Genomic DNA, 27444 nt, shown 5'->3' on the forward strand with positions numbered 1-27444 from the left:
TTTTCAATATTATGTTGTGTACTTCAGCCTGTAGTCCCAGAAAGTGAGTTTTTATGGTGGTAAAATAAGGTGGTTAACATACAACATCAATGGGGTGTACCCTTAGGATCTCAACAGTGAATTGCTTGTGTGGGATTTGTGGGATATCCAATGGGAAACACATGGCAGAGGTAGGTTCTGGGTTGACCTACATAGAGACCTACAGTCTATTTGTATCCCCCTTCATCTGTCTTTCTTCTTTTGATGTGAGCTCTTCTACCTATGAATCTCTCTTCAGCCTTTATGTAACTTCATGTCTCTCTTTCTTTCTCTCTCTCTCTCTCTCTCTCTCTCTCTCTCTCTCTCTCTCTCTCTCTCTCTCTCTGCTACAGCAACTGTGCAGTTCTTGCACATCCAATATTTAGCTAGCCACAACCTCCTTAGCTGGACATTGTGTGTACATTGTGTGTGATTGGTCAGAAGTTCTAGGTGGGTGTGAATTATTTTGTTTTGTTTCTGCAGTCCGCTCCCATGGTTAATTCTGCCAGGATAGTTTTGCAGAGATATTTTCTGATGGGTTAGGAGGTGCAAACACCTCTATAATCCCTCTCTCGGAGGGACCATAAACAAAACCTGTCGCAAGAAATGACAAAACCTCTGTGACAAATTTGCCACAGCACATCGCAGATCCGGGTGATAAAGCGCAGTACACAATGCTTGAGTGGCTCAAGTGAGCCACAGTGTTGCTAGGCAGACTTCTGACTGGCCACGGTGTAACATTGAAAACAAGATGATACATCTCAAGGGGTACATGCAGTCATGGCACATCATCATCCTATTTCAATTAAGGGAAGTCAGTCAAACTCTCTCCGGGGTACAGTTTTTCTCTATTTATCTACTCACTGGCTCGCACAATTGATCTCAACGTGGACACCGTATTGACCATTAGCATTATTCAGACCGTGAGGAAGCCAGATTTTCACTTCCCCCAAATTCAAGCTGTTTAGTTTATTATTCGCTTTTTTTTCCAGTCAGCTTAACTCTATGACTGCCATTTCCGCCCTTATACTGGACACCCGAAGGGCTCTGTTCTGTTGTCACAACGACTCTGTTAACCTTTGATAGTACTAGGCACCCCTCTATTTATTACTCACATGTTGAACATGCGATTACAAGCTTATGCACAGCTTAGTCACAGATACATTCCCCCAGGCTATGGGATGTATTCTGTTGTCATGGGAAATAATCTTTTTTGGTTACTGTCCCAACCAGTGGGCAGTCCCGGGGTACAGTATGCTACGGAGATGGGCTGTCAGCTCTGGGGCTAACAATGTTACTGTGTTGTTTACCCAATGAAACAATGGAGAAGAAGTGTGTGTACATTATTTCAGCTATGTTTCATACTATTCATTAGCGTTGTCTGAAAACTCTGTTTAACTCTACGACGGCAGTTTTTACCGTTACTGCGCATGCGCGGTCTCATGCTATTGACTTAGAAATCGGACAAAAGCTAACACAAAGTGTAAACTGGAAGTTATATTTTGCTGTTCCACTGAGTTTATAATGCATTATATTATTATAAGTTGTAATGAAGCATTATAGACCTAACTTTAATAAAATGTCTAATGTCTTATACCAAAGGCAAAATAAGTTTGGCTTCGTTTAGAGTATAGTGCAGGCTTTAGTCTCTTTCTCCCTCCAAATGTGCCGCCCGCTGCATGCCTATAGGCCTATTGTTAAATTTCTGTCTATTTTCCTTCCTATATTCAAAATATTCAAGCACCCATTTGCAAGGTCTTGTACGTGACCGAGCCAGCTGGTAGTGGGATGGGTTTGCATTGGATGGAGGGTAGTTGTACATCAAAATCTAATTATACCCCTAACTCACCCCTAAGACACAAACCTGCGCAACACACACACACACACACACACACACACACACTGTTGCTCCGTGTGGGGGAATTTGGCCCAAAGGGATCGATCTCCGGACGGGCGTTATTGGATTTCTCAAATGTGTTCCAAGGCTGTAAAAGGTCACCACCAGAATGAATGCCACGGACACTATGACACCTACTGTAACAGGTCTATCTTCCACCGTGCGTGTGTGCATATGTGCGTGCGTGCGTGCGTGCATGCATGTGTGTACGCACCGGGTTGAACTTGCCGTTATGATTACGAGAAAAGGGATAAAAGGCCCCCAGCTGCATCCAGCGAAGACACATCTCATACTCGGCAGTGTTGAAGAAACCACATATATCAGCCCCTGTCTGAAGAGCCAAACAGATAGATAGATAGCTTTATTGTCATTCAGCAGATACATATAATGCATAAGAGAACGAAATGTCGTTTCACTGGCTTTTAGTATGCTAGTTAAAAGAGAGCTAAAATACTATTAAATCTCAAATCTAAAATCCACTTTTAAAAACAAATACATTAAAAAGCACCATTATTAGACAGACAGACAGACAGACAGACCAATCCCTAGTGATCAAAACAGAAGCAAAGGAGACAAAAAGCGAGAGAGAGAGAGAGAGAGAGAGAGAGAGAGAGAGAGAGAGAGAGAGAGAGAGAGAGAGAGATGGAGGGGGGTGAAATGAATGCCAGAAAGGACAGACACAGGGTGACACAGATCACGACTGGGAGAGGCAGACAAAGAGGAACAGAGAGAAGGACAGGGAGTGGGAGATGAAGGATGCAGAGAGAGAAATGACAAGTCCAAGTGCAGACAAAACATTTAATGTGCAAACAAACAATATAAACATTAACCTTAGACAAATTCTCGTTTACAAGGACAACCATTCATGGGGATATGGTGAGCATTGCAATTAGAAATGCTCTGCGATGTTACCTCCAATTGTCCTTGTGTCGACTCGAACCAAATAAACATTTTGCCATTCTAATTCTGCTTTGGAAGATCAGTGGGATGCCGTCCCATCAACATGAAAATCAAGCCATGATACTTACATAGGGGATGCCAAACAGACTGAACTCCATCATGCCTGTGGACCAAGAGAGAGTTAGATATTTTCATTATCATCAAGCATGCCAAGCCAATGATTTATTGGTTGTCCTGGCAACTCTTTCTAACAATGTTAGCCAATGCAGGGCTGTGCTGTTCTTAGAACTTCTTTTATATTATATGATGGGGAGAGAGATGGGGACACGCAGCAAAGGTCGTCGGGTTCGAGAGTCGAACCCACAGCATGCTGTCAGGCTGGATTATACGCCATCCGCCGGGCCATGTTCTGAGAACTTCTGACCCATAGTTTGCAATGCGTTCAAATAACATCTTGTACATCTTCAAAGTATCTTTTTTTTTACTGATACTTTTTTGAATAATTCTGCTATTATTACTGTCTACAGTAGCTGGCCCATATCTCTGAACGTTGGTGCTTCTTTAATAGTTTTATTTTTTTGTGTTTTGTTTTTCATGAGGTATCTCTTGCGAAAAACATCTTTCATTCCAATAGAGCGGCGAAGTCCTGACGTCACACACTCATACCCTGGTTCCAAGGGGTTCGCGGAAGTTTTTCTCTATGGAGAATAATATGACGCTGCGTTCATGATTTGCGGCATTTTGTACAAAACGGGCCACTCCTGTAAACTTTGGAAGTAAATATTAGCCAATCAGGATGGAATATGAGAAATCAAACAGACCCGTCTTGATCACATGACTATAGAGCTCATGTGTACTGATTAGCGTGATATTTGGATAAAATCTGAAGGAGTAATATAAAAAAATGTGTTTCACATACATATATGTCGGCCTCCTGGTGACGCTATGAAGAGCATATGTGAAAAATACAGGGCAAAGGTTTTTCCTAGGCCTCTAGGGAGTGTGCATACAAAGTTTTACACAGATCGGTGCAGTTATAGGTACAATCACGAATAGGCCAGTTTGAGCGCCACCATGATGCTGATTTGACATTTGTTCCTCTGTCTAGTGGGAATGTGCACTGCCAAACGATGTGCTCCTGATTTGCGGCATTTTGTTCAAAACGGAGCACTCATGCAAACTATGGAAGCAATCTTAGCCAATCAGAATGGAGTATGAAAAATCTCTCACACACACACACACACACACACACACACACACACACACACACACACACACACACACACACACACACACACACACACACACACACACACACCTATGATTGATTTGTATAGCTGGTCCCAGCTGGCATTGTTGTCTCCCAGCCAGTGTCCAGCCCATTTGCCACTGGATGGGTAGGTGGAGCGAGTAACCACCACTCCTCTGTTGCCAGTCACGTTCAACAGAGCACTGTACACAGGAGACAGGATCACTCACTCACTCAAACACAACTCTCACGTCCATGTCTATGTGACAGTAACGCTGCAGGCTCCCTTCCCATCGATCCCTCCCTGGGTTAACCACAACAGCAGAATTAAATACTAAATGAAAGAAGGAGGGTGGTTCAAAATGCAGAACATGCTCATCTCAGCAAAACAGGTGTCCCGGGCGCTTGGCAGAGTGCTGACAATGTAGATAAATATACATACTGTATACACTGGAAAGTTGCTGCCAAATATTTAATAGTGGCCTTTTAACATTGTCATGTCTGCATCAGGCAACATGAAATAATAAGTGTTCCCAATGTTCAAGACATATTTTTACAGAGCTTTTTTTTAAAGATATATTTTGTTGGCCCGAACGAGGCGATCATGTATGGACAGTTGGACACACACGACATACCTCATCGACGCAAAAATAACGAGCAATTGGAATCAATTTCTCGTGGCACATTATAAACAAGTTTACTTTACCTCCTCAGTGTTTGGGTCGGGACATGTAGGACTGTACTGTATGTGTCTGCTGTCTGCGTGCATATGCGTGCTGTGCACTCCAGTGAAATTGTGCGGCTTGAGAAAGATTAGTTAATTTGTGTTGGATAAGGGCTTATTGGTGGGTTTTCCGCTAGATATTATAGACTGGTTATAGGGTGTGTTTTAGCGGGGGTTTCGCCTGGAAGGCTCGCTCACTTTTGAACGAAGTTGAACGTGAGAAAGTGACGTTCACACACGCCAGAAATTAACGCATTCACAATGACGTTCATCAGGCAGAAATACAGTACGTTCAGTTCACGTTCAGCCGAAATAGGAACGCGTTCGTGGACTATCGTTCTTTGAACACGGGTACAACACTGCTGCAGGTACTCGACCTGTCATGTCACATTGACCTGTGTTGTTTGGTTGTAATTGTACATACTCGTAGGTGGGCTTGGTGTGTGACCAGCCATAGAGGTTGTGGACATCATAGTGTCTGACTGGTGTTCCATCACTGAGGAACTGCTGGCTGTTCATACATAGCGTCTTATGGTTCAGACCCCTCTCTTTAGACTCCAGAGCTGCGCGCGCACACACACACACACACACACACACACACACACACACACACACACACACATCCATGCAGACATTAATGTGCAATGCATACACGTGTACTGTATGTGAAACGCATAATTAGGAGCACGGCAGCACGCACAAATCATATACAAAACCACGTAGTTACATAAGCAAAACAAAAACAAAAACGCAATAATACGCTTTTACATGTGGAAACATTAGTCTAAGTGTAAAATAACATGATATTGTTTTCTGTGTTCATCTTACGTGGCATATATGGAGGATTCTCCAACAAGGGGTCACCGAGACATGTTTCTCCAACCGTACCATGGACAAAGCTAGCAGGCTCATTCATGTCCTGCACACGCACGCACACACACACACACACACACACACACACACACACACACACACACACACACACACACACACACACACACACACACACACACACACGTGCATCATACCATGTTAGCTAGAATGTGTAGTCAACCTTAGCTTGTATACAAAAGGTGTGGTCCACTGGTCCCTGCATTGTTCAGATCACTCACAATCCACAGTCCATCAAACTTCATTGTATTCTCATAGAAGTCCTTTATCTCCTGAAGCCACCATTCGGCTGTGCGGTTGAGGAAGAAATCAGGAAATGCGGCGAATGACCTGTATAACTAGAAGTAAGTTCAGACAGAGATGATGTAAAAGACCAGAGCAAACAATCTAATAGGTTTAACATAGCACATAATATGTGCTATGTTATGTAGTATATTATACTACATCCGATCATGGTAGTTGAGTAACTGAGAAGTTCCAATTACAGTAATGTCAGCCTCCATGTCGATTGTCTGTACATATCCTAACGTGTTAGTTTTGCCATAAGAGTTCTCGGTTACTTAGTTACTTTTATAATACTGGTCTTGTTTTTATTACATTAATTTGTCACACCTGTGCAACATGGCAGAGACTGAGAGAAGACAGAGAGGTTGCCCTTTTGTGTTCGTGGAAGTATTCACATCATATTTGGATTTATTGGTGAAAGGAGGTCAATTAATGCAAATTAGCGTTGGCGGAGCCCAGCACAGCTCCACAACACTGGTGATCACTCTGGTAGATGATGCACACTTTATGTTTACCAAACTTCCTCACAGAGGGGTTTTAATTGTCGGTAATGCAAAAATAATCGAACAAGTTACTTTTCTCGGAAGGTAATCCTGAAACGTAACATAATACATTTTAAACATTAGTAATCCTGTAACCGCACGTAACGCATGGTGATAGATTAGATAATATATGTAGGCCTACGGCTATTATTTATTAAGTGTTTATACATTATGCTAACGCTGTCGGTCCAGGAGCAGATCGCAAGGCCAGACTTTAAGTCTACTTAATTTAATTTCCTTTTTTTTATTTAGTAGATCTGTATGCTAACATCTGTCAATCCTGTGTTTCATGCTTGCTGCGGTGCCAGTACCACACCTGTATTTCCAATATGATCTACCTATATTATGTGGCTTTTTGTTCTACCTTCACTTGGGTATCCCAGTCCAGAGACTCGTTCACTGTAACGTTGGGGAAGTCAGGCCACACCTGGAAAAGCAAAGGAGGAAACATTAACACTTCAATTGTATTTACAATCACTTTCTTTCACCCACTCTGCATTGCTCGCTCTTTCTTTGTGTGAAACGTCTTTCATCTTACCTTCCCCCAGATGATTTCATCACTGAGTGCTTCTGGCCATTTGATGAAGACATCTTTCTCTATGCCACGCTCGAAGGCAGGGTAAGGCAAAGTCTCGTTACCTGAGATAGCTGGATCCTATGTCGCACGCACGCACGCACACACACACACACACACACACACACACACACACACACACACACACACACACACACACACACACACACACACACACACACACACACACACACACACACACACACACACACACACACACACACACACACACACACACACACACACACTTCTTTGGTGTGACTGAGGTGCTGTAGCTCAGTAAAGAACACGTAAGAATGGTGAGCCAAAGAACCACTTTTACAAATTGTCACTGTTATCATTGCATTATTCCCGTGTGATGAATAATAATGTGTAAAACAACAGAAACAACAATAATAAAGTAATAAAGTTATATTTTGTGTTACACATTTTCAAGCATAGCCATCTAGGTCTGACATCGGATGAACTTTAAATTACAAACTTGTTTGGCAGTTCGCAAAACGCTCACATTCTAATATGACAACTGCATAATGTTTTCATATAATGTATGTTATAGTCCTTTACCAGGATGAAGATGAACCTCATGCCTTCTGCTCTCATGCTGTCAACCAGGGTGGGCAGGCCTTCAAACTGATGGTCTAGGACAAAATTCAGCTGACGTTCCATGTAGTCAATGTCTGCATACTGGACATCCTATGTGGGTCAGAATGGGAGCAGTATTAGCCCTAATCCATAGGGCCATTCATTGAATTCTATGTCTACACACCATCTGTGGGACTGTTGTACACAGTAAACAACTCCTCATCCTTCATAACTTAACTCTTCTGAGTTAAATTACCACTATGGTGGATAAAAAGATTAACCTACTGAACCCTAGCGTCCTTATACATTCTCAATTTTGCCAATGTACAAGCTCACAAAGCATCATCGTAGAAGGAAAACCACAAAACTATAGAGCCCTGGGGGACCCCGGTCAACTAAGTATATATGGTATATTTGGTTGAAAGAAACAAATAAATTCACATGCACTGATTAACTCTGCATTATACCTATTCAAATCAAATCTACGTTTTGGTCGCACAGATGCCACAGATCTTCTTCAAGGAATAGGGAATGAGACATTACCCCAGGTGAAGGAGTTTAAGTATCTCGGGATCTTGTTCACAAGTGAGGGGAGGACGGAGAAGGAGATCATCCGGAGAATCGTAGCAGCAGGGGTGGTATTGCAGTCGCTGTACCGCACTGTTGTGATGAAAACAGAGCTGAGCCAGAAGGCAAAGCTCTCTGTCTACAGAGCAATATTCGTTCCGAAAGAATAAGGTACAAGGTAATATAAGCGGCCGAAATGAGTTTTCTTCGCGTATGGCTGGCATCTCCCTTAGAGATAGGGTGAGAAGTTCAGTCACACGAGAGAGACTCGGAGTAGAGTCGTTGCTTTTTCGCTTGGAAAGGAGCCAGCTTAGATGGTTCGGGCATCCGGTTAGGATGCCTCTGACTCTGAGGGCGTCTCCCTAGAAAGGTCCTCGAGGCACGTCCCACTGGAAGGAGACCCCGTGGCAGACCAAGGCGCAGTTGGAGGAATCACATCGACTCACATGGCCTTGCAACGCCTCGAGATTCCCTAGGAGGAAGTTACTAATGGTGCTCTGGAGAGGGAAGTCTGGAACTCTCTGGTGGAACTGTTGCCCCGCGACCTGACTAAGATAGATGGATGGATGGACGATCTTCAAAGAGTGAAACATCAATTTGTTTTTAATACATTCATAGAAGAGGTACGTAATCAGTGTGAGGGGGAATATAACCATGCACCCAAATAATTACCAGCATATTTAACACCTGGGGGTGCAATGAAGGGCACTATGCTTTATCTGGCACTATGCTTTCACCCCTTGACCCACGAATACTCAGCACGTAGCGTTAAGACTTCTCATGATCACGTCAAAAAGTTTGGTTGTAGGACACAGGCAGTTTAACTAAGCCATAGCCTCAAGTAATTGAAATAATTCAAAGTTCACTATAATCTGTGAAATGTTAATTCGGTGTGCAAGTGGCGGGCACACAGAGCGTATGCAATATGCATGCAAGATATTCAGCCAGAGCCCTACTCACTCTGTATCAATCCATCCTGAAACTCATGTTTCACTTACAATTTTGGTAGCAGTTGAAATAATAATTCCACCATTAATCCTACAGTATGAAATCAAATTACTGTTGTCTTGCCAGTGGAAATGTGTAATAAAACTATCTCTCCAAACGTGCATGCCCTTTTTTTAAATATATTTTTTATCCCACGATTTTGTAACCCATTTTTCACCCCCGTGCATGCCCGTTTACTTTTGCTTTAGCTGGCCCAAGCCTATGCTGCCGGATAATATCTAATATGCTTTTGGAGAGGCTCTAGTAAGATAGGAAATAGGAACAAGACTTGATCTGCTATTTCTTGCCCAGAAAAGGCAGCGCTAGCAGGGCGCTAGAGTTCTGCTATTTCTTGCCCAGAATAGGCAGCCCTAGCAGGGTGCTAGAGTTCATGTGATTAAAGGAACTTACATAGGGTATACCTGCTGCCTTCATGTCCCTGTACAGATCTGCAATCTCAGTGTCATTGGCGTATCCATAGCGACAGAGCTGGAACCCAAGGGACCAGTAAGCTGGCAGTACAGGACGTCCAATCAGCTGTTTGACAGGAAAGAACAATCAAGAAAAGTTCAGAACATTTATATGGGAGGGTTTTTTTATGAAAGAGGACATTATGGACTTTGCCCATAAAGCAGCTGTCTTTGTCTGCTTGTGTGAAAGTACAGTACATGCGTGTGCATGTATCTGTTTTTGTTTGAGTGTGCATGTGAGCGTGTGCATGTATCTGTTTTTGTTTGAGTGTGCATGTGAGCGTGTGCATGTATCTGTTTTTGTTTGAGTGTGCATGTGTGCGTGTGTTTAGATTGGCTAGATGAGAGAGAGCAACGAAGCGCGGAACTCCCAGCTGCTACAGTCCATCAACAATGGCCCATGGGCAGGCACAGAAAACACACTTGCGCATAGTGTGCCACACATGCACGCGCACACACACACATGTACACACACACACACACACACACACACACACACACACACACACACACACACACACACACACACACACACACAGACACACACACACACACTTACCGCGGTGTACTGCTGCACAACCAGTTCTGGGGTTGGTCCCAAGACCATGTAGAAATCCAGGATCCCACCCAGAGTTCTGTACGTCAGGGCTGGAGTTGGCTGGAATGTCACATCTAGAAAGAAAGCATGTACTGTAGATCAAATCTATAGAGGTTGTGTGTGTGCGTGTCACCGTGTGAATGTCTGCACATGTGTACGTGCATTCATTGGCTTGTGTGTTTACATGTGCACGCGTGCGTGCTCGCGTGTGTGTGTGTGCGTGCATGTGTGTGTACTGCCATGCATATTGCACTCTGCTGGCTTAAAATAAGACAGCTTGTCAGAGGACATGTACTCGAAACATGGAAGATTGCTTCACTCATCTACAGTATGCATAAATACATATGCATTTGCATTGCATAATGCAAGTGAATATGGGGTCCCTTGTTTGCACGCGCATGAATATGCATTGGCATATACATATTTGAGTGTATGTGCGTTCGTATACGTGTGCGTGCATTCCGTGCGCGAGTCTCTCACCCATGGCATTGCTGTTCTGGAGAAACACACCATGTGCATGGGTGGTGGCGGTGGTGGGCGTCTCAAGGCCCATATAGAAGGGATGCACTCCATAGCAATTCATCTTGTACTGGAGAAGAAACAGACAGAGATCTAAAGGACCTGCTGCACACCATCCTGAGCAACCCTATTCTGGGGGAAACATTTGGCAAAACATTATGCATTATGACATGTTGTAAGCTTTGTTAATATTTGTGTAGAGCGGGGGGGGGGGGGGGGGGGGGGGGGAATTGAGGGGCCTAGAGCCGTGGGGGAATCCGGTTATTATATATATATATATATATATATATATTATATGTGTGTGTGTGTGTGTGTGTGTGTGTGTGTGTGTGTGTGTGTGTGGGGTTTAAGTGGTTAAATAGGTGAATGCTGACAAGAACTGGAGCACCGCATGCGGTGAATTTATGTGTCCTGGTGTTGATATGGGCCCAGGTATAGGGCAGTGCAGGACAGCTCAGTCAATATCTGCAGGCCCGCAGTATACCTCTTTTTATTGAATTGCTGCAATTTCATAGCCCTGTTGTTTCCCCAAGTCATATTATAGTACTTTTACAACCTGCCCGAGGAACGCAGGCCTGTCAGTAAAATCCACAAAGTCAATTTAGCTCTGTGAGAGTACAAATGGAATCAAATGCATCCGCAAGACTTCGGATTGTACAGTGCAACGTAGACTGTATCCTCTTTTAAAAGCCTTTTAAAAGTGTGGCTTACTTATAATGTGTACTTATTTATTTATTTCTGAGAGAGAGAGGGGGGGGGGGGGTGACAATACATGGAGAGGAAGAGATGGCAGGGGGCCGGACAGTAGACCAGCTACTTTTGACTGTCATCTTGGTGTGAGGAATGCAGAGACACATCCCAGCCCACCAGCCTCCTACACTCTGAACGCTCTGAAGTACGACCCTGTGTGTGTGTGTGTATGTGTGTGTGTGTGTGTGTGTCTGCCCGTGTGTGTCCGCGTGTGCACGCGTCCTTGTTACATGGTGTGACAGTCTGAGTCAGGAGGGAGAAAGGTCATTAGTTTGTCCGCTAGCAAAGGGTGACTGCCAATGACAGGACAGTGCTTGCATGCTTTGATATTTTACAATATTTTCTCCCTCTCCCACCTCCTCTCTCTCTCTCTCACACACACACACACACACACACACACACACACGCATGTATGTGTGTGTGCAATATGCCTCCTTCTATGATGCCCTTTCATCCCATATCTGTCTCTCTTAGACCTGCAGATTTGCACAAATTGACACAAACACTCAGAAATGCACACATACTTTTTTCTTACAGACTCCCCTTCCCATCTCTCTCTCTCTCTCTCTCATCCCTCCCCTGTCTTTCAAATAAGCCCTGTTACACACGTGTGAACCCTGTGGAGTTGCCTTGACAGCTCAGCAATTAAGCCTGATAATGCTGATGTGAGAGGAAAACCTCCTATCATGGGCGCCCGACGTTCACACAGGGAACATGATGACACTGCAAAATCACCGCTCATATTAAAACGCCACCACACATCAAACGTGACACCAATGTGAGAAAGGCAAATATGTATGTGCTGCACCGGGAAAGGTCTTTTACGAGTCACCGGGAAAGGTCTTTTACGAGTCAACCCACATCCGTATGTTGTCCGGAAGTCGGATTTCATATAATATATTCATGGGACTGTGGTGATACGTTCCCCCCCAAAAAATGCCAGCTGTTGCTGATATTAATGACAGTGCCAGAGATGTGTTTTTCACTCTCATTGCATCCAATCTGGTCTACATGAGCTTGCAATGTCTGGGTTATACTTGGTAGTTGTACTGGTGTTATGCACCAAAATAGCCGATCACAATGTCAATGAAATCAGACAGAACGAGTGGGTACAGCTCACAGCGTGTCATGCTGTGAATTCTTTGTGTATTTTACAAATATTTAACAAAGTATTAGCAAAACCTATGACTAAATAATGACATTGGATCCAATTTTGTCCATATCCTGTAAAGTAACATTTTTGCGCAGCTACAGCATACAGTATCACTTAGGGAACATATTGAAAAAGGTAGAAAATCCTACATTAATCAAATATTACCCTGGGGTTTGTGGGGGCGTGTGTGTGAATTATGCATGTAAGCAAACATGTGGGATTATACTGTATGTTTGATGCTGCATGTTTATATGTTGCATATCTGCATCCTGTCTTACAATACAATTATACGATTGATGGTGGTGCATTCCTCGTGCATGCGTACATGTGTGTTATTATTTTCTTTCTTACGCCGGGGGGCTGGTCCTTGGCGAACATTCCCCAGGTGTGATAGTTGAGGTTATGCTTGTAAGTGGGGTGCTCTGTTTCCCCAAAGCCGTACACGTACTCAGAAGACAGTCGTGTGGACACCTGGATGAACATATCTGAGAAGGTAAGCCCTGGTACAGAGGAGTCCCAACTGAGAGAGAGAGAGAGAGAGAGAGAGAGAGAGAGAGAGAGAGAGATTTAGTAAGTAAAATAGTGTCGATGCAATGCAATTTTCTTTTTAATAATCGATTCAATAGATTAGTTTGACTATTAGCTGTTGTACCCCATACAGTACACTAAGCACAACAAATGAACCAGAACCACTCACATCTTGGTTCCTGTGCTCTTCCTGAAGACCTGAATGCCAAAGGGCTGTTTGGTGAAGGCCACCGTGTAGAGTCTCTTGCCTTCATCAGTCTCTGGGGTAGGAGGGACGGACAGCGGCACTGGGACCTCATAACGCTGCTGGTTTGGATCCCACATCTGGGAAGCAGTGGTGTTGTAGTTAAAGACAGGGTGCAATGCAGTGTTGATTTTGTCAACTAAAACTATTCAAGAGACTGAAACTACATTTGCTGTCAAAATCAACACTGGTGCAATGAAACACTGGTGCAATGGCTTTTTGGGAATATTATTTTGACGTTTCCGTCTAAAACGGAAGGCGGCTGTGTGCTTCTGAACCAATCAGGGCGTTGTATCCCTTCAGGCTATGTTTGTTTACAAAACTTTACAAGTCAGATACAGAGCATGCAGCTACTACATGGCTTATTTCTAACCTATAGTGTTTTCAGATACATATTTTAGCATGCTGATTAAGTGTAAAATGAGTAATACACTGCCTGGAGTGTGTGTTTTGTTTTTTGTTTTGTTTTTGAGTGGTGCAACCACTCCAAGGAACAGCAATGTGCGTGTTGTTAACCTATGTGTGTGACTATGAGTAGCAGTAGGGGCAAAAGTGGCACTGTTGTGCCAGAAACAGAGAGAGAGAGATAGTGCTGCACTGTTGCCTGCTAATGAGAGACAGAGAGAGGGGGGGGGGGGGGGGGGCAGGGGGAGAGGGGAGTTGCACGACTCAGTTCACACATGAGTGATTTTTTAACCAAATAGAGCCACATATGCCAGCTTACTCTGAGGAGTAAGCTGGGGTACCAGTAAAGTTATTTCCAATAAGTTGACATGTAAACACAGGTGAAGGTATAATAACGTTAATTGTGGGTTTGATCAATTTTGTTGCCGTGTACCAGCATGAAGTTAACTGTACAAGAGCTGTCCAAGCTGGGACAAAGTACCACCTAAATTAAATAAACTCACAATGATATTACCTTCAGCTGTGTTTACCCGTCAGAATGGCTATAGGCCTACTGTGAAAAGGGTCCATACTGTTATGTCTAAGAAATATTAATCTGTTTTTGCTGCACCTTTAGGAACCTACTGTGGTCCAAACAGCATTTAACCTCAAACATGCCCCCCCACCACCACCACCACACATACCTTGTGAAACAACAAGAACACCGAAAAAACACAGTCCGTGGCCAAGACACATCGCTGTCTGCCTTCGTTCAAAATGTACAGTTTGTGTGTGTGTGTGTGTGTGTGTGTGTGTGTGTGTGTGTGCACGTGTCTCACTCGGACACACAATATTCACAGAGAAACAACAACACGGACCGTGTGGTGGTAGACACAGGGCATACATTACATACCTTGAACTGTAGCATGTGCTCACTGTGGTACCGGATCTCCGCACGGAGTATACTGATGTCTGGCGACCCTGGTCGGTTGATGCTTCGGTACTTGCTGTTGCGGCTGAGCTCAAAGATCATACCAGACGCAGTCTGCTTTACTGTTGTATAAGTGTAGCCATAGTCTTGAGGATAGAAACACCATGGGACCTTTTCAAGGTTTGCTGCCTGGATGGACGAGAATGACAGAAAGAAGTAGTAGTGGTAAATTAATATTTTATTTTTTAATATTCCTCGTTTATTCGGTTCCGGGGGGGGGGGATCTTGCGGTCATCCCCCGGCCTGGTACCGATTTGTTCCACAACTGCCTTTTGTTTTTCTTGTTGCTATGTACAGTATATACTAGCAGCATAAATCTTTTTAACGTAAAAGGAGGGAAGTCAAACGTTATTTCTATATAGCTTGTGATGTGATGTGATGTGTGTGAATGATCAACTCTGCTGTCCCCATACCTCCCAGATGCAGCCCCTGGCATGGCACTTTGCCTCATCAGCACGCTCCTCTGGGTGACAGTCGAAGCGATGGTACTCTGTAACCACCTGGTCCCATCGCACCACGTACGTCTGACCCAGGGCCAGAGAGAGGCCTCGCAGGGAAAGAACCTGGGAAGAGTGGTGTTGGCCCGGGTGAGGACAAACAAAATTCACAGGGAGAGGAGGCAAGGGGAAAGAAAGGAGACAGATCATAGAAAATAACTAAGATTATTGTCGCAATTGCACTTTTTTAACTGAACATAAAACATTTTCATGGGGTTAAAAACAATGTTTGAGGAAAGGAGCCTCACAGAGGGTATACATTAAACTACTTTTAAATACTTCATGACAAACTGCAAAAAAACCCATTTGTTTTGAGCTTGCAGATCGGCTATTTTCACTATACATATTTATTTCTGGGGGGATTTTATGCCTTGTGCAGATTTAACAGAACACGGGGGGAGAGAGATGGGCAGTGTCACGCAGCAATAAGGCTGTCGGGATCTGGACTTGAACCCGCATTTTTTCATGGAGCCCGAGGCCTGCCCCGGCCCTACTGATTAGCATACATTTTAGGCCCGGCCCGAAATGAATTCCTAAGACTCAGAGTCAGATATTGTGCTCTAGTTTCATATTCATTTGAAAGTTCTGGCAGAAAACCTATTTAATAAAATATCTCCATTTTTCCACGAGCTGCACACGGACAACATTTTCTCCGGCGAAGGGCCTGGAATGATCTCAGGGCTGAACATAGCAAAACTTCCTTTGGGAAGCACAAATGCGTGGAGCAATTGGCAGGTGGTGTGATTAATATTACCCCACAACAATCGCAATGCACCTGTCAGCTATGTGCACCATACGTCTGTGCTTCCCAAACATCAACTGTTCCCAAAGGAAGTTTTCATGTTCAGTCCAGCACGAGCATGGGTGATTGTACACGAGTGCTACCACCTGCTCCTTCTGTCCTCATGAATCCCTTGGATGCAGATAATCACTCTGCTCTGCGATTTATATCTGGTTAACCTTATAGAACTCATCACTGCATCTTATATGACAGAGTGGGCTGGCCTTCCTGGGCCGACAGATGAAATAAACATTGGTATCTGTTTATTTTAACGTCGTATATTAAACCCCTGCTGGATTGGAATCCTATAGGACACACTCCAGTCACTGGCTTACACTAAAGGTTCCAAATGTAAACACAGAACTGGAGAAAACAGCCTTTTGTTTTAGTGACCCAACCACGTGGAATGACTTGCTTAAATTAAAGATCTGCTCTCCCATTACATACGGTCAATTTAAATCTTTGGTTGCAGACTGTTTTTAATTGTATTAGATCACACAATGAGGAAATGTTGCTGTTCTGTTTCATTGTTTTTGCTTTGTTTATTGCTTTGAAAATGTTGTATTATGTTGTACTGTATCTCGACGACACTGCAAATGAGGGAAACCTCAATGTCTCATTCTAGGGCTATTATTTTACAACCAAAAACTAAAGACAGTATATGTTGCCAGCATTCTAGGGCTATGATTTAAAATGTATTTGTTTACTTGTGCTCATGTATTTGTTTGCTAGTGCTGAAGTACAAGTGCCTCAAAAGGTTAATGTTAAGTCCTGCATCCCCTTTTTTAGATGAGATAGAATTGAATGAAATGGGTTTCTTTTCTTGGGTCCTTAAGACTCACAAAGAGGCTAATGGTTGGTGCACTAACTGGCTGTACAAATACTTGGCACAACAAGGTCGTGGAGAGAAATCTCCAAGGCCTCCCTGTCAGGACGGACCGACCGTGATGGATGAACGGACAAGCTTGTGTTTAATTCAACAGCACATTCATTCTTCCACACTTAGGAAATTGTTTGTTGTTGTTGTTTTTCATGACAGACCTTGAAAATACATGCGTGCACACACACACACACACATGCACGCACGCACGCATGCACGCACAGTCGCACACACACGCTTACACAAAAACAGAAAATACAGTGAAACTAAAGTATAACAAAAAACGATCTTTTTCACGCAAGAGTCTGCACGGGGGCACACATACACACATGCACGCATGGGAGCACACTCTCACACAAACGTATTGCCATCCTGACATCCTACCATCAGTCTTTACACTTTAGAGGCTAACCTTGAAATGTACAGACACTTTCCTTCATGGGTTATTGAAACAAATGACAATGGGAAATAGAAGTAGCCTTCGTTTCAAAGGGGCTAGTGTTGCTATACAATGTATGTGTGTGTGTGTGTGTGTGTGTGTGTGTGTGTGTGTGTGTGTGTGTGCGTGTGTGTGTGTGTGTGTGTGTGTGTGTGTGTGCGTGTGTGTGCGTGTGTGCGTGCGTGCTACCTTCTTGTCTGTGTCATGGTGTATGTTCCTTTCAGACAGTAGTGTAGTGGTGTCCCCGTGAGTTATGGAGACAGAAGAGGGGGGATATGCAACTCCGAGCACTGTGATGTTCTCGAACGTGAGGTTGTTGGGGTCCTTGTAACCAGCGTGGGTCGCCTGCATGGTCAGTTCTCCCTATGGAGACAAAGGTCCCAATGGAAGTGCTTCATTTGCAGTCAATACAAGTGAACACAGTCACAGTATCTTATCAATAAAATCTTGCACGCTGGATTAATGACAATGGCAATGTCACATTATTTTTGTATTGTTTTAAAGATACATGAATGTTCCAGAAACAATGCACTCACTCATTCACTCACTCACTCACTCACTCACTCACTCACTCACTCACCCACCCACCCACCAAATCCAATGTGTGCCATGTACAGATCTACTGAGCTTTCTGTGTGGCGTTTGCATGTTCTACCGGTGTCTCCTAGGGTAGGTACCCTCTCAAAAAACATTTACAGTATGCAGTAATCCTGATCTCTAAAAAAACCTCCCCCTGGACAGCCGGGGCACCTGATGGAGGAGATAGGAACTGGTTGGAATAAAGTGTTCCTTCCACGCACTACGTCCAGCCGGGGAAAATATCCCCTGTCAGGCGAAAAGAAGCAGCTTGGACTCCTCATGCATAGAAGTAAGCATGAGGTCTGCCAAGCATGAGGTCTGCCAACCCCCAGGTTGGCAGAGGAAATTTAACGCCCAGGATTACATTAGATAATTTAATAAATGGGTTGCAAAATCGTGTGATAAAAACATTTAAAGGAAAAAAGATCTACTGAGCATAGACCCATCTCAGCAAGTCCAACAAAAATATTGGTTTCATCAACAGATACACAGAAGAATGTTCCTGTATCAATGTGTAACTCTGAGAGTATCTCTACCCCTGCATTGGCCTGCAAAACTAATATCCAGGATCTCAGTGCAGCATGGATAAATGCTGAGTGCAGTGCCACTGATTATCATTTTGTACAGTGGAACTGATGTTCTGCAAAGTGTAAAGTGGTCAGCTCTGCAGGAATGTGTGGTTTCAGGGCACAGCAATGAGCAAGTAAAAATCTCAAGGCACCCATAGTGGAAGTCTTCAGCTCTTCAAGTGCCATGTGATCACACTGCAATGTATTGTGACCTTGCAATTCAAGCTATTGAAGCACATGAAAATGTGTGAAACAATACATACATTAATAAATGAAGTTTATCTATAATGAAATGCCCCAAATAAGGTGGATATAACTCGTCTCTGTATGAGCAACCTGGGTCCTGGGTACCCATCGGCGAAAAAGGAGAAACAGCGCCCTCTGTTGTTTGTTTCCTATGCATTTGCCTCTGGGGGCAGGCCTCAATATAATGTGTATAACAGGATGTTGCCCGTTTGGCCCGCCCTTAGCTCTCCACTTCCTGTGGTGTATACACATTCTGAATGGCTCTGCTGACAGATTCGGTTTCTACTGCTGTAGAGGGTCAAACTTACATTGAACAAAGAGAACTTGTAGTGGATGTGGTTGCCGGTTTCAACCGTTGCTGTTGAGGGAAAAGTTAAAGTAAGATTAAACATTGGTTGGTTGCCTTTAAAAAAAAAAAATTCTATATCTGGTTTCCTTCCCTTCCTTGCTCCCCTCTTCTCAGCACTGAAGTACCGGTGTATATTTTCTGAAAGTGCTATGGTGTACTGTATTAGTGATAATTATAAATGTAACCTTATTACCTGAATGCCAGTGATTGTAAACAGTACGTGTGATTCATGCAGAGTTCTCTCTAAGCTTCACCTCTGCAGTCATAACAAGATAAGTATGCACAGCGTGTTCACAACCCAATCTGGCGTCATGCCAGCAGGCGTGCCATACATCCATTGGTCCATTTAGTGTTAAAGTGTCAGGGGCACGTTCAATCTGGCTTACACGTGATATAGACATGCTAGGATGAACCAACATAAATTGAGCAAAAATGCCTGATGGTATCCTAAAAGCACTTGTTTAGGCTTGTGTCAAGTGTCTTTCAGCTAAGGTTTGGCATTGGGTAAAATGGTTAAGGTTAGGGTTATGCTTTAAAGGTTAGTGAGTTTAATGTGAATCGAGTCCACAAGAAGTAATGGTTATTTTACGCCTTAGCGAGACTAAACCAAGACTAAACTGTGTGTATGTGCAGACTGTGCACACACACACGTATACACATTACCTCGGGTGTCTCCATCATCCCAGAATAGCTCCCCTTCTGCTTGGCTATTGTCGTCCAGGGCAACGATCAAACCCATTGGCTGACGGCGACTGTTAAAATACACAAATGCATATACACATCACGCATGCACACACATGCACACACGCACACGCAAAATGCACGCACGCACGCGCGCGCACGCACACACACACACACACACACACACACACACACACACACACACACACACACACACACACACACACACACACACACACACACACACACACACACACACACACACACACACACACACACACACACACACACACACACACACACACACAGTTGGATAATCAACAAAGGAATCTCTATAGACACCAGTACAAACAATCACAGATGGATATGATATTAAACCAAATAGGATCCATTTGTGCATGTATGCATACCTGTAGGTGGTGGTAACAGCCGGTCTCTGTGTGGGGAGAATAGCTCCTCCTCTGATGTGTAAACCAAGCTTGTCTGCTGGCAGGTACATCTGAACATGCTGTCTGCGGGCTGCCAATCGCTCCATCTATATGGTGGAGCAAGACAATCTGTGAGAGTGACACTCCTAATGAGGTAATTATATGTATCTTTTGTTTATATTGTCCAGTATAGACCCTAACCTGACTTTGCCAGCTGGGGGCGGTATTGGGTAACCATGTTCCCCAACACCGCAACCATCTGGGATCTCTCAGGGAGTTGTGCTAACGCCGAACCACTCGTGGTTCGAACCAATCAGCGTGAGCTAAGGGCGGGATATGTGCGAAACCGGATGTGAAGCTACAGTATATAGACACGTCAATATGATTGGTTGTGTTTGCACGCCCACACGGTGATAGACAGACGGTCCCATCCAATCATCTACCAAGTATCTCCGACGGAGCTCCGACGGAGCATTGGTTCGACATGCATCCGCACCTCGGACTAGCGCCTGCTCCCGTGCTTGCGGTTATGGTTAGGTTAGGGTTTGAGGTGGGTTGTCGTTTTTTGGACCAATGACTAGTCGGACCAAACACATGCACTCTCAGTCACAGTTTAGCCACGCCAGAGTGACTAAGCTGCTCGCTCATTCTAGTGAGTTTCTCCTGACCTCCATTCAGAGCAGAGCGAGATTGGAGGGCTGGCCACACGAGGCTAATTCTGTCAAAACTTGCATTGAAAGCACAGCATATTTCCATAAAGCAAAATACTGCATAGGTAAGATGCAGAACATTACATTGTACCATTGAACAATGGCTATAATCATACCATTTTGAGAGCTTTTCAAAAATGTTTAGAAATTTCAAAGGAGTGATTGGGTCACTTGAGGCTTTACGTACCCTGTATGCAGCTATTTTCTTTTCATTTTTTGCTAGAAATACATAAAAGTGAGAGTACAATTGCTCAAATAAGCACTTATTTCTACCAATGGAAGGGTAGATTAACTCTCTTCATTGTCCTCTCTCTCTCTCTCTCTCTCTCTCTCCCACACACACACTTTCATATTTCGGAGGGCCTCAAAAGAGCACAGCTAATTTCTGAGTCCCGGAGGACTGAATCCTCCGACCAGACCAAGACAATTAAACTCTCTCCTCATTCTTCCTCTCTCTCTCTCCCTCCTCTTCTCTCTCACTCTGCTCTAATTCTGTTTTTATCCCTTTTCTCTCCGTTCCAATTGTGTGTATGTGTGTGTGCGTGGTGCACGAACATATGTGCGCGACTGCGCGTGTGTGAATCTTAGAGAGAGGGAACACTTATTTGTCGGAGTGTCCCGTTTAGTATGGGCATGTGCGTAGGTGCGAGTTACTGAAGCGTCTATAGGCAATTTCATATCTTATCAGCTTCTCATTGTCAGCCTTAAGTACGTCTCCTCAATCCCTTCCCCTCTCTTCCCTCTCTACCTGTTCCACCACCGGACTCTACCTTTATCCCTGCTGGCCTAATGCTTTCTTCTCCTCTACTCTTTTCCTTGCCATGCCTCCTGTCATGGCCTTCCTCATCTCTGGTGTATCCCCCTCCTCTTCCTCTCACCCGCTACTTTTCTTTCTCTTTGATATCACTTTCCAGCCAATTTGTTTTTTCTTGATCATTTCTCTCCATCACCCAAACCCCCTGTTCACTCCCGCATGCACAGATAGCGCAGTGGCCCAACCAGGAAAATAAGTGGCAGCAGCACAGCCAATCTAATCACTCATCAGATCAACGGGTGACTTTACACTGTCTGCATGACGCCTAAATAAGGTCCCAAAGGAACTCAACACCTCTTTTATCTCTTTGCCGGGGAAATAGTCAGTCGCTCTCTTTCACTCATTGTCATTGTCCTACTCTCACTGGCTTATCTCTCTGTCTTAGACAAAACCCCCAGGCAAAAGCCTTTCATGTGATACATGTGGCCAGTGTGTTATAGTGTGTACGTCTGTCTGTCTGTCTGTCTGTCTGTTGGTCTGTACGTGTGTTCGGTTTATGCCCTTCATTTAATGTCCGTTATATGCAATAGCCTAATTAAGTCATCATTATTCCTGGTGAAAATGGGCTGCAGGAAAGTAACAAGGCTGGGTCAAAGCCGAGTACTGTATATATGGCTGGCCCGTTTATGAAACACTGGAGGGCTTTTCATTTGAAATGATGGATAGAGGAGGCAGCGGCACTCAGCCAGTGAAACGTGTATGTGCAGTCTGAGTGGCAGCAGCCTAGCCTGGAAGTAGCCAAGCTTTTCATGGACTACAGAGGGGCGGATTCAAACTGAAACCCGACTCCGGCTCCCATTGGTTCATCAACCTATGAGCCCGCCTCCTCTCCCCCTGGGAAACTAGCTGCGTTTAGCTGCATCTCTTGAGAGATTACCCCGTTAAGCAGCGTTTGAGGAGTATTTGTGGATCTAGCAGGAGTCAGACTTACCGATTCATAGTCATACCAAATGGCATCTGGCACATATGCATATACTGTCTCCACACCCTGGAAGAGACAAAACAAGACATTTTTTAAGCTGTTGAAAAGATAGACAGTTTTGCAACTGATCTCCAAGTTAAACAAACATTGCGCACACAATAATAAGTATATAATAATAATAATAATAACATTATGCAAGGGCCGATGGAAAAGACAGCATCAATTGGTGACCGATGGGTGACAGCCTTTGATGGCTTAAGGTGAGGGACAGACAAGAACAATCAATAGCAGAGAGCCAAGTATTTGATAGCTGTCACACACTTCCTGACGAGAGAAAAGAGCAGGAGAGAGAGAGAGAACAGATAATGCACACAGGGATAGTGTGAACTACATGTCCTTTAAAAAAAGACCACATTATGAAATGTGTGTCCTCTGTGTAGGCCAGAGCCGTCCATCACAAGGTCCCAGTGTCACTGTCCATCGCCGCTCCCAATCTCAACACAAGCTTTATCTCTCTCCTCTTTCTCTCTCACATGCTCTCTGTCATGCTTCTCTCTCGTCTCTATCAGTCCATTTCATCCGCATGTCCCCTTTTAAACCCTTCATAGGCCTGTCAGTATATAGGACCAACAGAGAGAGAGATGACAGCAGATGTAGCAATACATGGTGAGAAGGAACGATGGAAGGTGTGTGTGTGTGTGTGTGTGTGTGTGTGTGTGTGTGTGTGTGTGTGTGTGTGTGTGTGCATGTGCGACTGTGCGAGTGTGTGTGTAAGAAAACAAACAGTTTGGATATTCCTCATGGTATAGGAAACCTAAAACCTATTTCAACAGACCAAACATATGGTCATCTACTGCAACCTGTGGCCTATATGGTGCATTTATATTGTATAGTGTACTTATCCAAAGCAGAAAGCAATGTAGCATGTGCATTATACATTCACACACTGGCGACAAAGGAACGACTCAAGGACTCTTTGACACTAACACAGGGGGAGCCATGATAGGGATCAAACCGGGAGCAGTGGCCACCTCCTGAGCCACTGCCACTGTATTATCCACCGTCCAACGCATGACATCCCAATATACTTTTGGCCATATTGCGGTGTTGGTGACTAACAGGAGGAAGCTAAATTAATGGATAACTTTGTTGTTTGACAGTGGTGCATAAAAATAGAAGAAGCGGTGTGAACTTGTAGATCAAACATTTTCGGATATAGTATTTGAATGCCTAAAATAGGGTTGTTAAAAACACCCAAGAAATTAGAACACTTAACGCTCTGTCCCTGGGTCTCATTTCCGAACGCAAATGTGGACAGCCTGTCATGTCACCATACAAACACAGCCCCGAGGGGCACCGCGGCCTCCGGAGATGGATGCTCACCCCGCACCTTGTTTTCTGGTGCCTGGTTCACTCACGTTGCCCATCAGTCACCCCGCTGACGGACGCGAGAGACGTTAAGTGAGTAAATGTGATTGAGTGGGACCAGCGTAAACAAAGAGCCTTGCATACGCGCTCAAAGCCCCGCTATCCCTCAAGTAAGATTTGATCTGGCAGTGCGAAGACTCACACCAGCAGGGTGATCAGATGGCATAGACTGGGTAAAGGGGGATGAGAGAGATGATGGGCGGAGGACGGGAGGCAGAGAGAGATGAAGTAGCATGACATGGGATGAGATCACAGGGGGTGAGTTGAGTGCAGCTGATTAGGAGAATGCAGATGAGCTGGGGGAAGCAAACGTTTGATGAAGGGGCTGGAGCATTGTATGTGTGTGTGTGTGTGTGTGTGTGTGTGTGTGTGTGTGTATGTGCGTGCATGCGTGTGTGTGTGTGTGTGTGTGTGTGTGTGTGTGTGTGTGTGCGTGCATGCATGCATGCGTGCGTGTGCATGCGCGCAGCCGCGCATGTGTGTGTATGCACGTGCGTGCGTACGCGCGCGTGTGGCGTAGAGGAAGACCAGAGGGGACAGGGGACAGACAGATAGAGGGGGGGAGATATCCCCTAAGTCAATCTATCACAGAGATCAAGGTTGAGGCATTGACTCTGATCTGATAACAATTTGTGTATCATTACAGAGAGAGTAAGTAAGTGAGTGAGTGAGTGAGTCAGCGAGTGAGTGAGTGAGTGAGTGAGTGAGTGAGTGAGTCAACGAGTCAGTGAGTGAGTGAGTGAGTGAGTGAGTGAGTCAACGAGTCAGCGAGTGAGTGAGTGAGTGAGTGAGTGAGTGAGTGAGTGAGTGAGTGAGTCAACGAGTCAGCGAGTGAGCGAGTGAGCGAGTGAGTGAGTGAGTGAGTGAGTGAGTGAGTGACAACCAGTAAGACTAAGGGCGAGAAGCGACCGCGTGTTATGTTTTTCTGATGTCCTTAATATTGTGGTATATTCGGAAAAGTAAAACCTTCCGGTCAAAAAATAAATTAAAAAAGCTCAAATCGCACCGGTTTCGTGGAATAACTCATATATGGAGCACACTGATATCATCAATATGACGTCATAGACTGTCATAGATTACATACTGTACACAGTGCTTGCCTAATCTCTCAAGACAGATTCAGAGCTCCACAGCTGAATCTGTCGGCAACTCCCATTACAATGTAGAGTTGTTGGAATGTAAAAAAAATAAAAGTGTATCTTATCATCATCGATATACATCATCTCATTCCGGCCAATCAGAATTTGGGTCCTCACCTTCGTCTTCAATGCAATGTTTGTGTTTACACAAACACTAAAAATTGTCCATTCATTGTCAAAGGCATTTAATGTTTGTGTTAGGACGAAGTTTGTGTTTACACACACACTAAAATCTGGACATATAGGCAATCGCCCCTCAAGAAATAACACCACTCACTTCACACTGTGAAGTAAGTGGTGCCTTTGGGGGCATGCACAAAGTCCATATGACGTCACAATGAAAAACTGTTAAAGGCTGTTAAAGACTTGATACTTTGTGTCATGTATTAATAGTCACCCCCTGAAAATAGCAGATATATAATCGCAAAATGTGTGACAGCATGACACGTGTGAGCTTGTAGATAGGCTGCCGAATTATTACTGCATGACACGGCACATAATTAAGCATAACAATGGCTTTTCATCTGGAGAGCTTTTGACAAACATGGCATATAAGTGAGAAACTGTCAAAAATAGATTATCCTACCTTCCCCCCATTTGACCACAGCGTGTTGCACAAAAGTTCAGCTACAGGACGTGACCTCGGTGATGCAGTGTATTAAGCTGAGCTCCATGAGACACTGCACCTCGTGTTTAGCGCCAGCTGTACCGCCTCCCCTGATGTGTGTTACATTTCCAAGCACGTCGTGAGCTTGGAGTAAGAATTCTTTCATTTTGTCCTGTATGACTAATATTATTCGTATTTTTATTGTTATTGTTGTAGTAGTATAATTATCAGGACACACACACTCACACTCACATATATATAACCTTGCTTATATATATAAGCACGGTTGTAGACCAGCCATTTCCGCCGAATGTTTGCCTATTATTACCACAAGACCAGATTAAGGACACTAGGGTTCAAGTGGCTAATTCGGAGGCGAGGGCCCTGACCTGAAGACCCCGTTCCTCCTTCTCTGCCCTTGGCTTGTATTAAGCTCTTTAACAATAACACAGACTGAAGATATTTTTTTCTTTCGCACCACTTTGAATCCATTTCACTCCATATCTCGCTGTTCTGAGATTCACGAGCGGCAAGGCCAAATTGCTTATTAATCAGGCCACTTCGACATGACCGCAATCCGCATGCACGCATTTCTATGTGCACACACAAACAAAGCACACAATCACACACATGAAACACGCGCATGCATACATGCTGGGATTCACATGCACAAACACACACATACTCTCTTCTATCTGCCGTTCTAATCTGCCAGTAATGAGGTCAGTGCTCTCATTAGAGCTGAAAGAAAAGACGGAGGAAATGAAAGAGAGAAGAAAGAAGGATGAGAGAAGAGGGGAGGGGAAGAGAGACAGTAAATCCCACATCATGCACTCCCAACGGAGGTCAGTGTGTGTGTGTGTGTGTGTGTGTGTGTGTGTGTGTGTGTGTGTGTGTGTGTGTGTGTGTGTGTGTGCGTGCGTGCGTGCACGGCTGCCTTATTGTACTGTAATGTGTCTGCATATTCATTGCGTATGCCTGTGTATGTGTGTTTGTGTACTATATTTTGTGACCAGATACAGTACAGATCTGATGTGATGAGCAGGAGTTCTGCCCAAAGGAACTGCTGATCAAGTGTGTGTGTGTGAGTGTGAGTGTGAGTGTGAGTGCGTGCGTGCGTGCATGCGTGTGTTCTGACCGGGTCCAGTACAGGTGTGATGAGCAGGTGCTTTCCCCAAAGGAACTGACGATCAACTTTCCAGGTAGCATCATCAGAGTAGAACCTGAGATGGGGAGGAAACAGAGACAGAGAGAGAGAGAGAGAGAGAGAGAGAGAGAGAGAGATGGTGAGGGAGGGGTGGTGGTGGAGCTGCACCGTGGAGGAGGGGCCTCGAGGGTCAGTGACAGACCCACAGCGCCGTGATAGGGTCTCCCTTACCCGGGAGACTTGGGGCTGAATGTCCACACGTAAACACAAGCTGTTTTAATTGCTTCCACGACGTGCTGGATATATACAATTGTATTTCTTTCCATAAATATGGTATGCTCTTGCTGAATCAACATTAACAATACATACAGAGCC

The 27444-nt window shown here is 44.4% G+C and overlaps 1 protein-coding gene across 1 annotated transcript in view; it reads right to left on the reverse strand.

Annotated features, from left to right (window-relative positions):
* Positions 1 to 27444, reverse strand: part of si (sucrase-isomaltase) — a gene marked incomplete at its 5' end in the record, with an annotated part of 80826 nt that overhangs the window by 14017 nt on the left and 39365 nt on the right. Inside the window, 22 exons of the mRNA XM_080771875.1 lie at positions 2130 to 2246; positions 2944 to 2978; positions 4134 to 4267; positions 5213 to 5351; positions 5617 to 5707; positions 5901 to 6017; positions 6871 to 6933; positions 7045 to 7161; positions 7645 to 7773; positions 9628 to 9753; positions 10246 to 10358; positions 10765 to 10873; positions 13058 to 13226; positions 13404 to 13558; positions 14776 to 14982; positions 15267 to 15416; positions 17640 to 17813; positions 19153 to 19202; positions 19857 to 19945; positions 20285 to 20409; positions 22758 to 22814; positions 27061 to 27145. Of these exons, the coding sequence (XP_080628001.1) occupies positions 2130 to 2246; positions 2944 to 2978; positions 4134 to 4267; positions 5213 to 5351; positions 5617 to 5707; positions 5901 to 6017; positions 6871 to 6933; positions 7045 to 7161; positions 7645 to 7773; positions 9628 to 9753; positions 10246 to 10358; positions 10765 to 10873; positions 13058 to 13226; positions 13404 to 13558; positions 14776 to 14982; positions 15267 to 15416; positions 17640 to 17813; positions 19153 to 19202; positions 19857 to 19945; positions 20285 to 20409; positions 22758 to 22814; positions 27061 to 27145 (2551 nt within the window). The remainder of the gene's footprint in view (positions 1 to 2129; positions 2247 to 2943; positions 2979 to 4133; positions 4268 to 5212; positions 5352 to 5616; positions 5708 to 5900; positions 6018 to 6870; positions 6934 to 7044; positions 7162 to 7644; positions 7774 to 9627; positions 9754 to 10245; positions 10359 to 10764; positions 10874 to 13057; positions 13227 to 13403; positions 13559 to 14775; positions 14983 to 15266; positions 15417 to 17639; positions 17814 to 19152; positions 19203 to 19856; positions 19946 to 20284; positions 20410 to 22757; positions 22815 to 27060; positions 27146 to 27444) is intronic.

The sequence above is a fragment of the Protomyctophum bolini genome, assembly GCF_963924005.1.
Source record: "Protomyctophum bolini genome assembly, chromosome: 9".
Lineage (NCBI taxonomy): Eukaryota > Metazoa > Chordata > Actinopteri > Myctophiformes > Myctophidae > Protomyctophum > Protomyctophum bolini.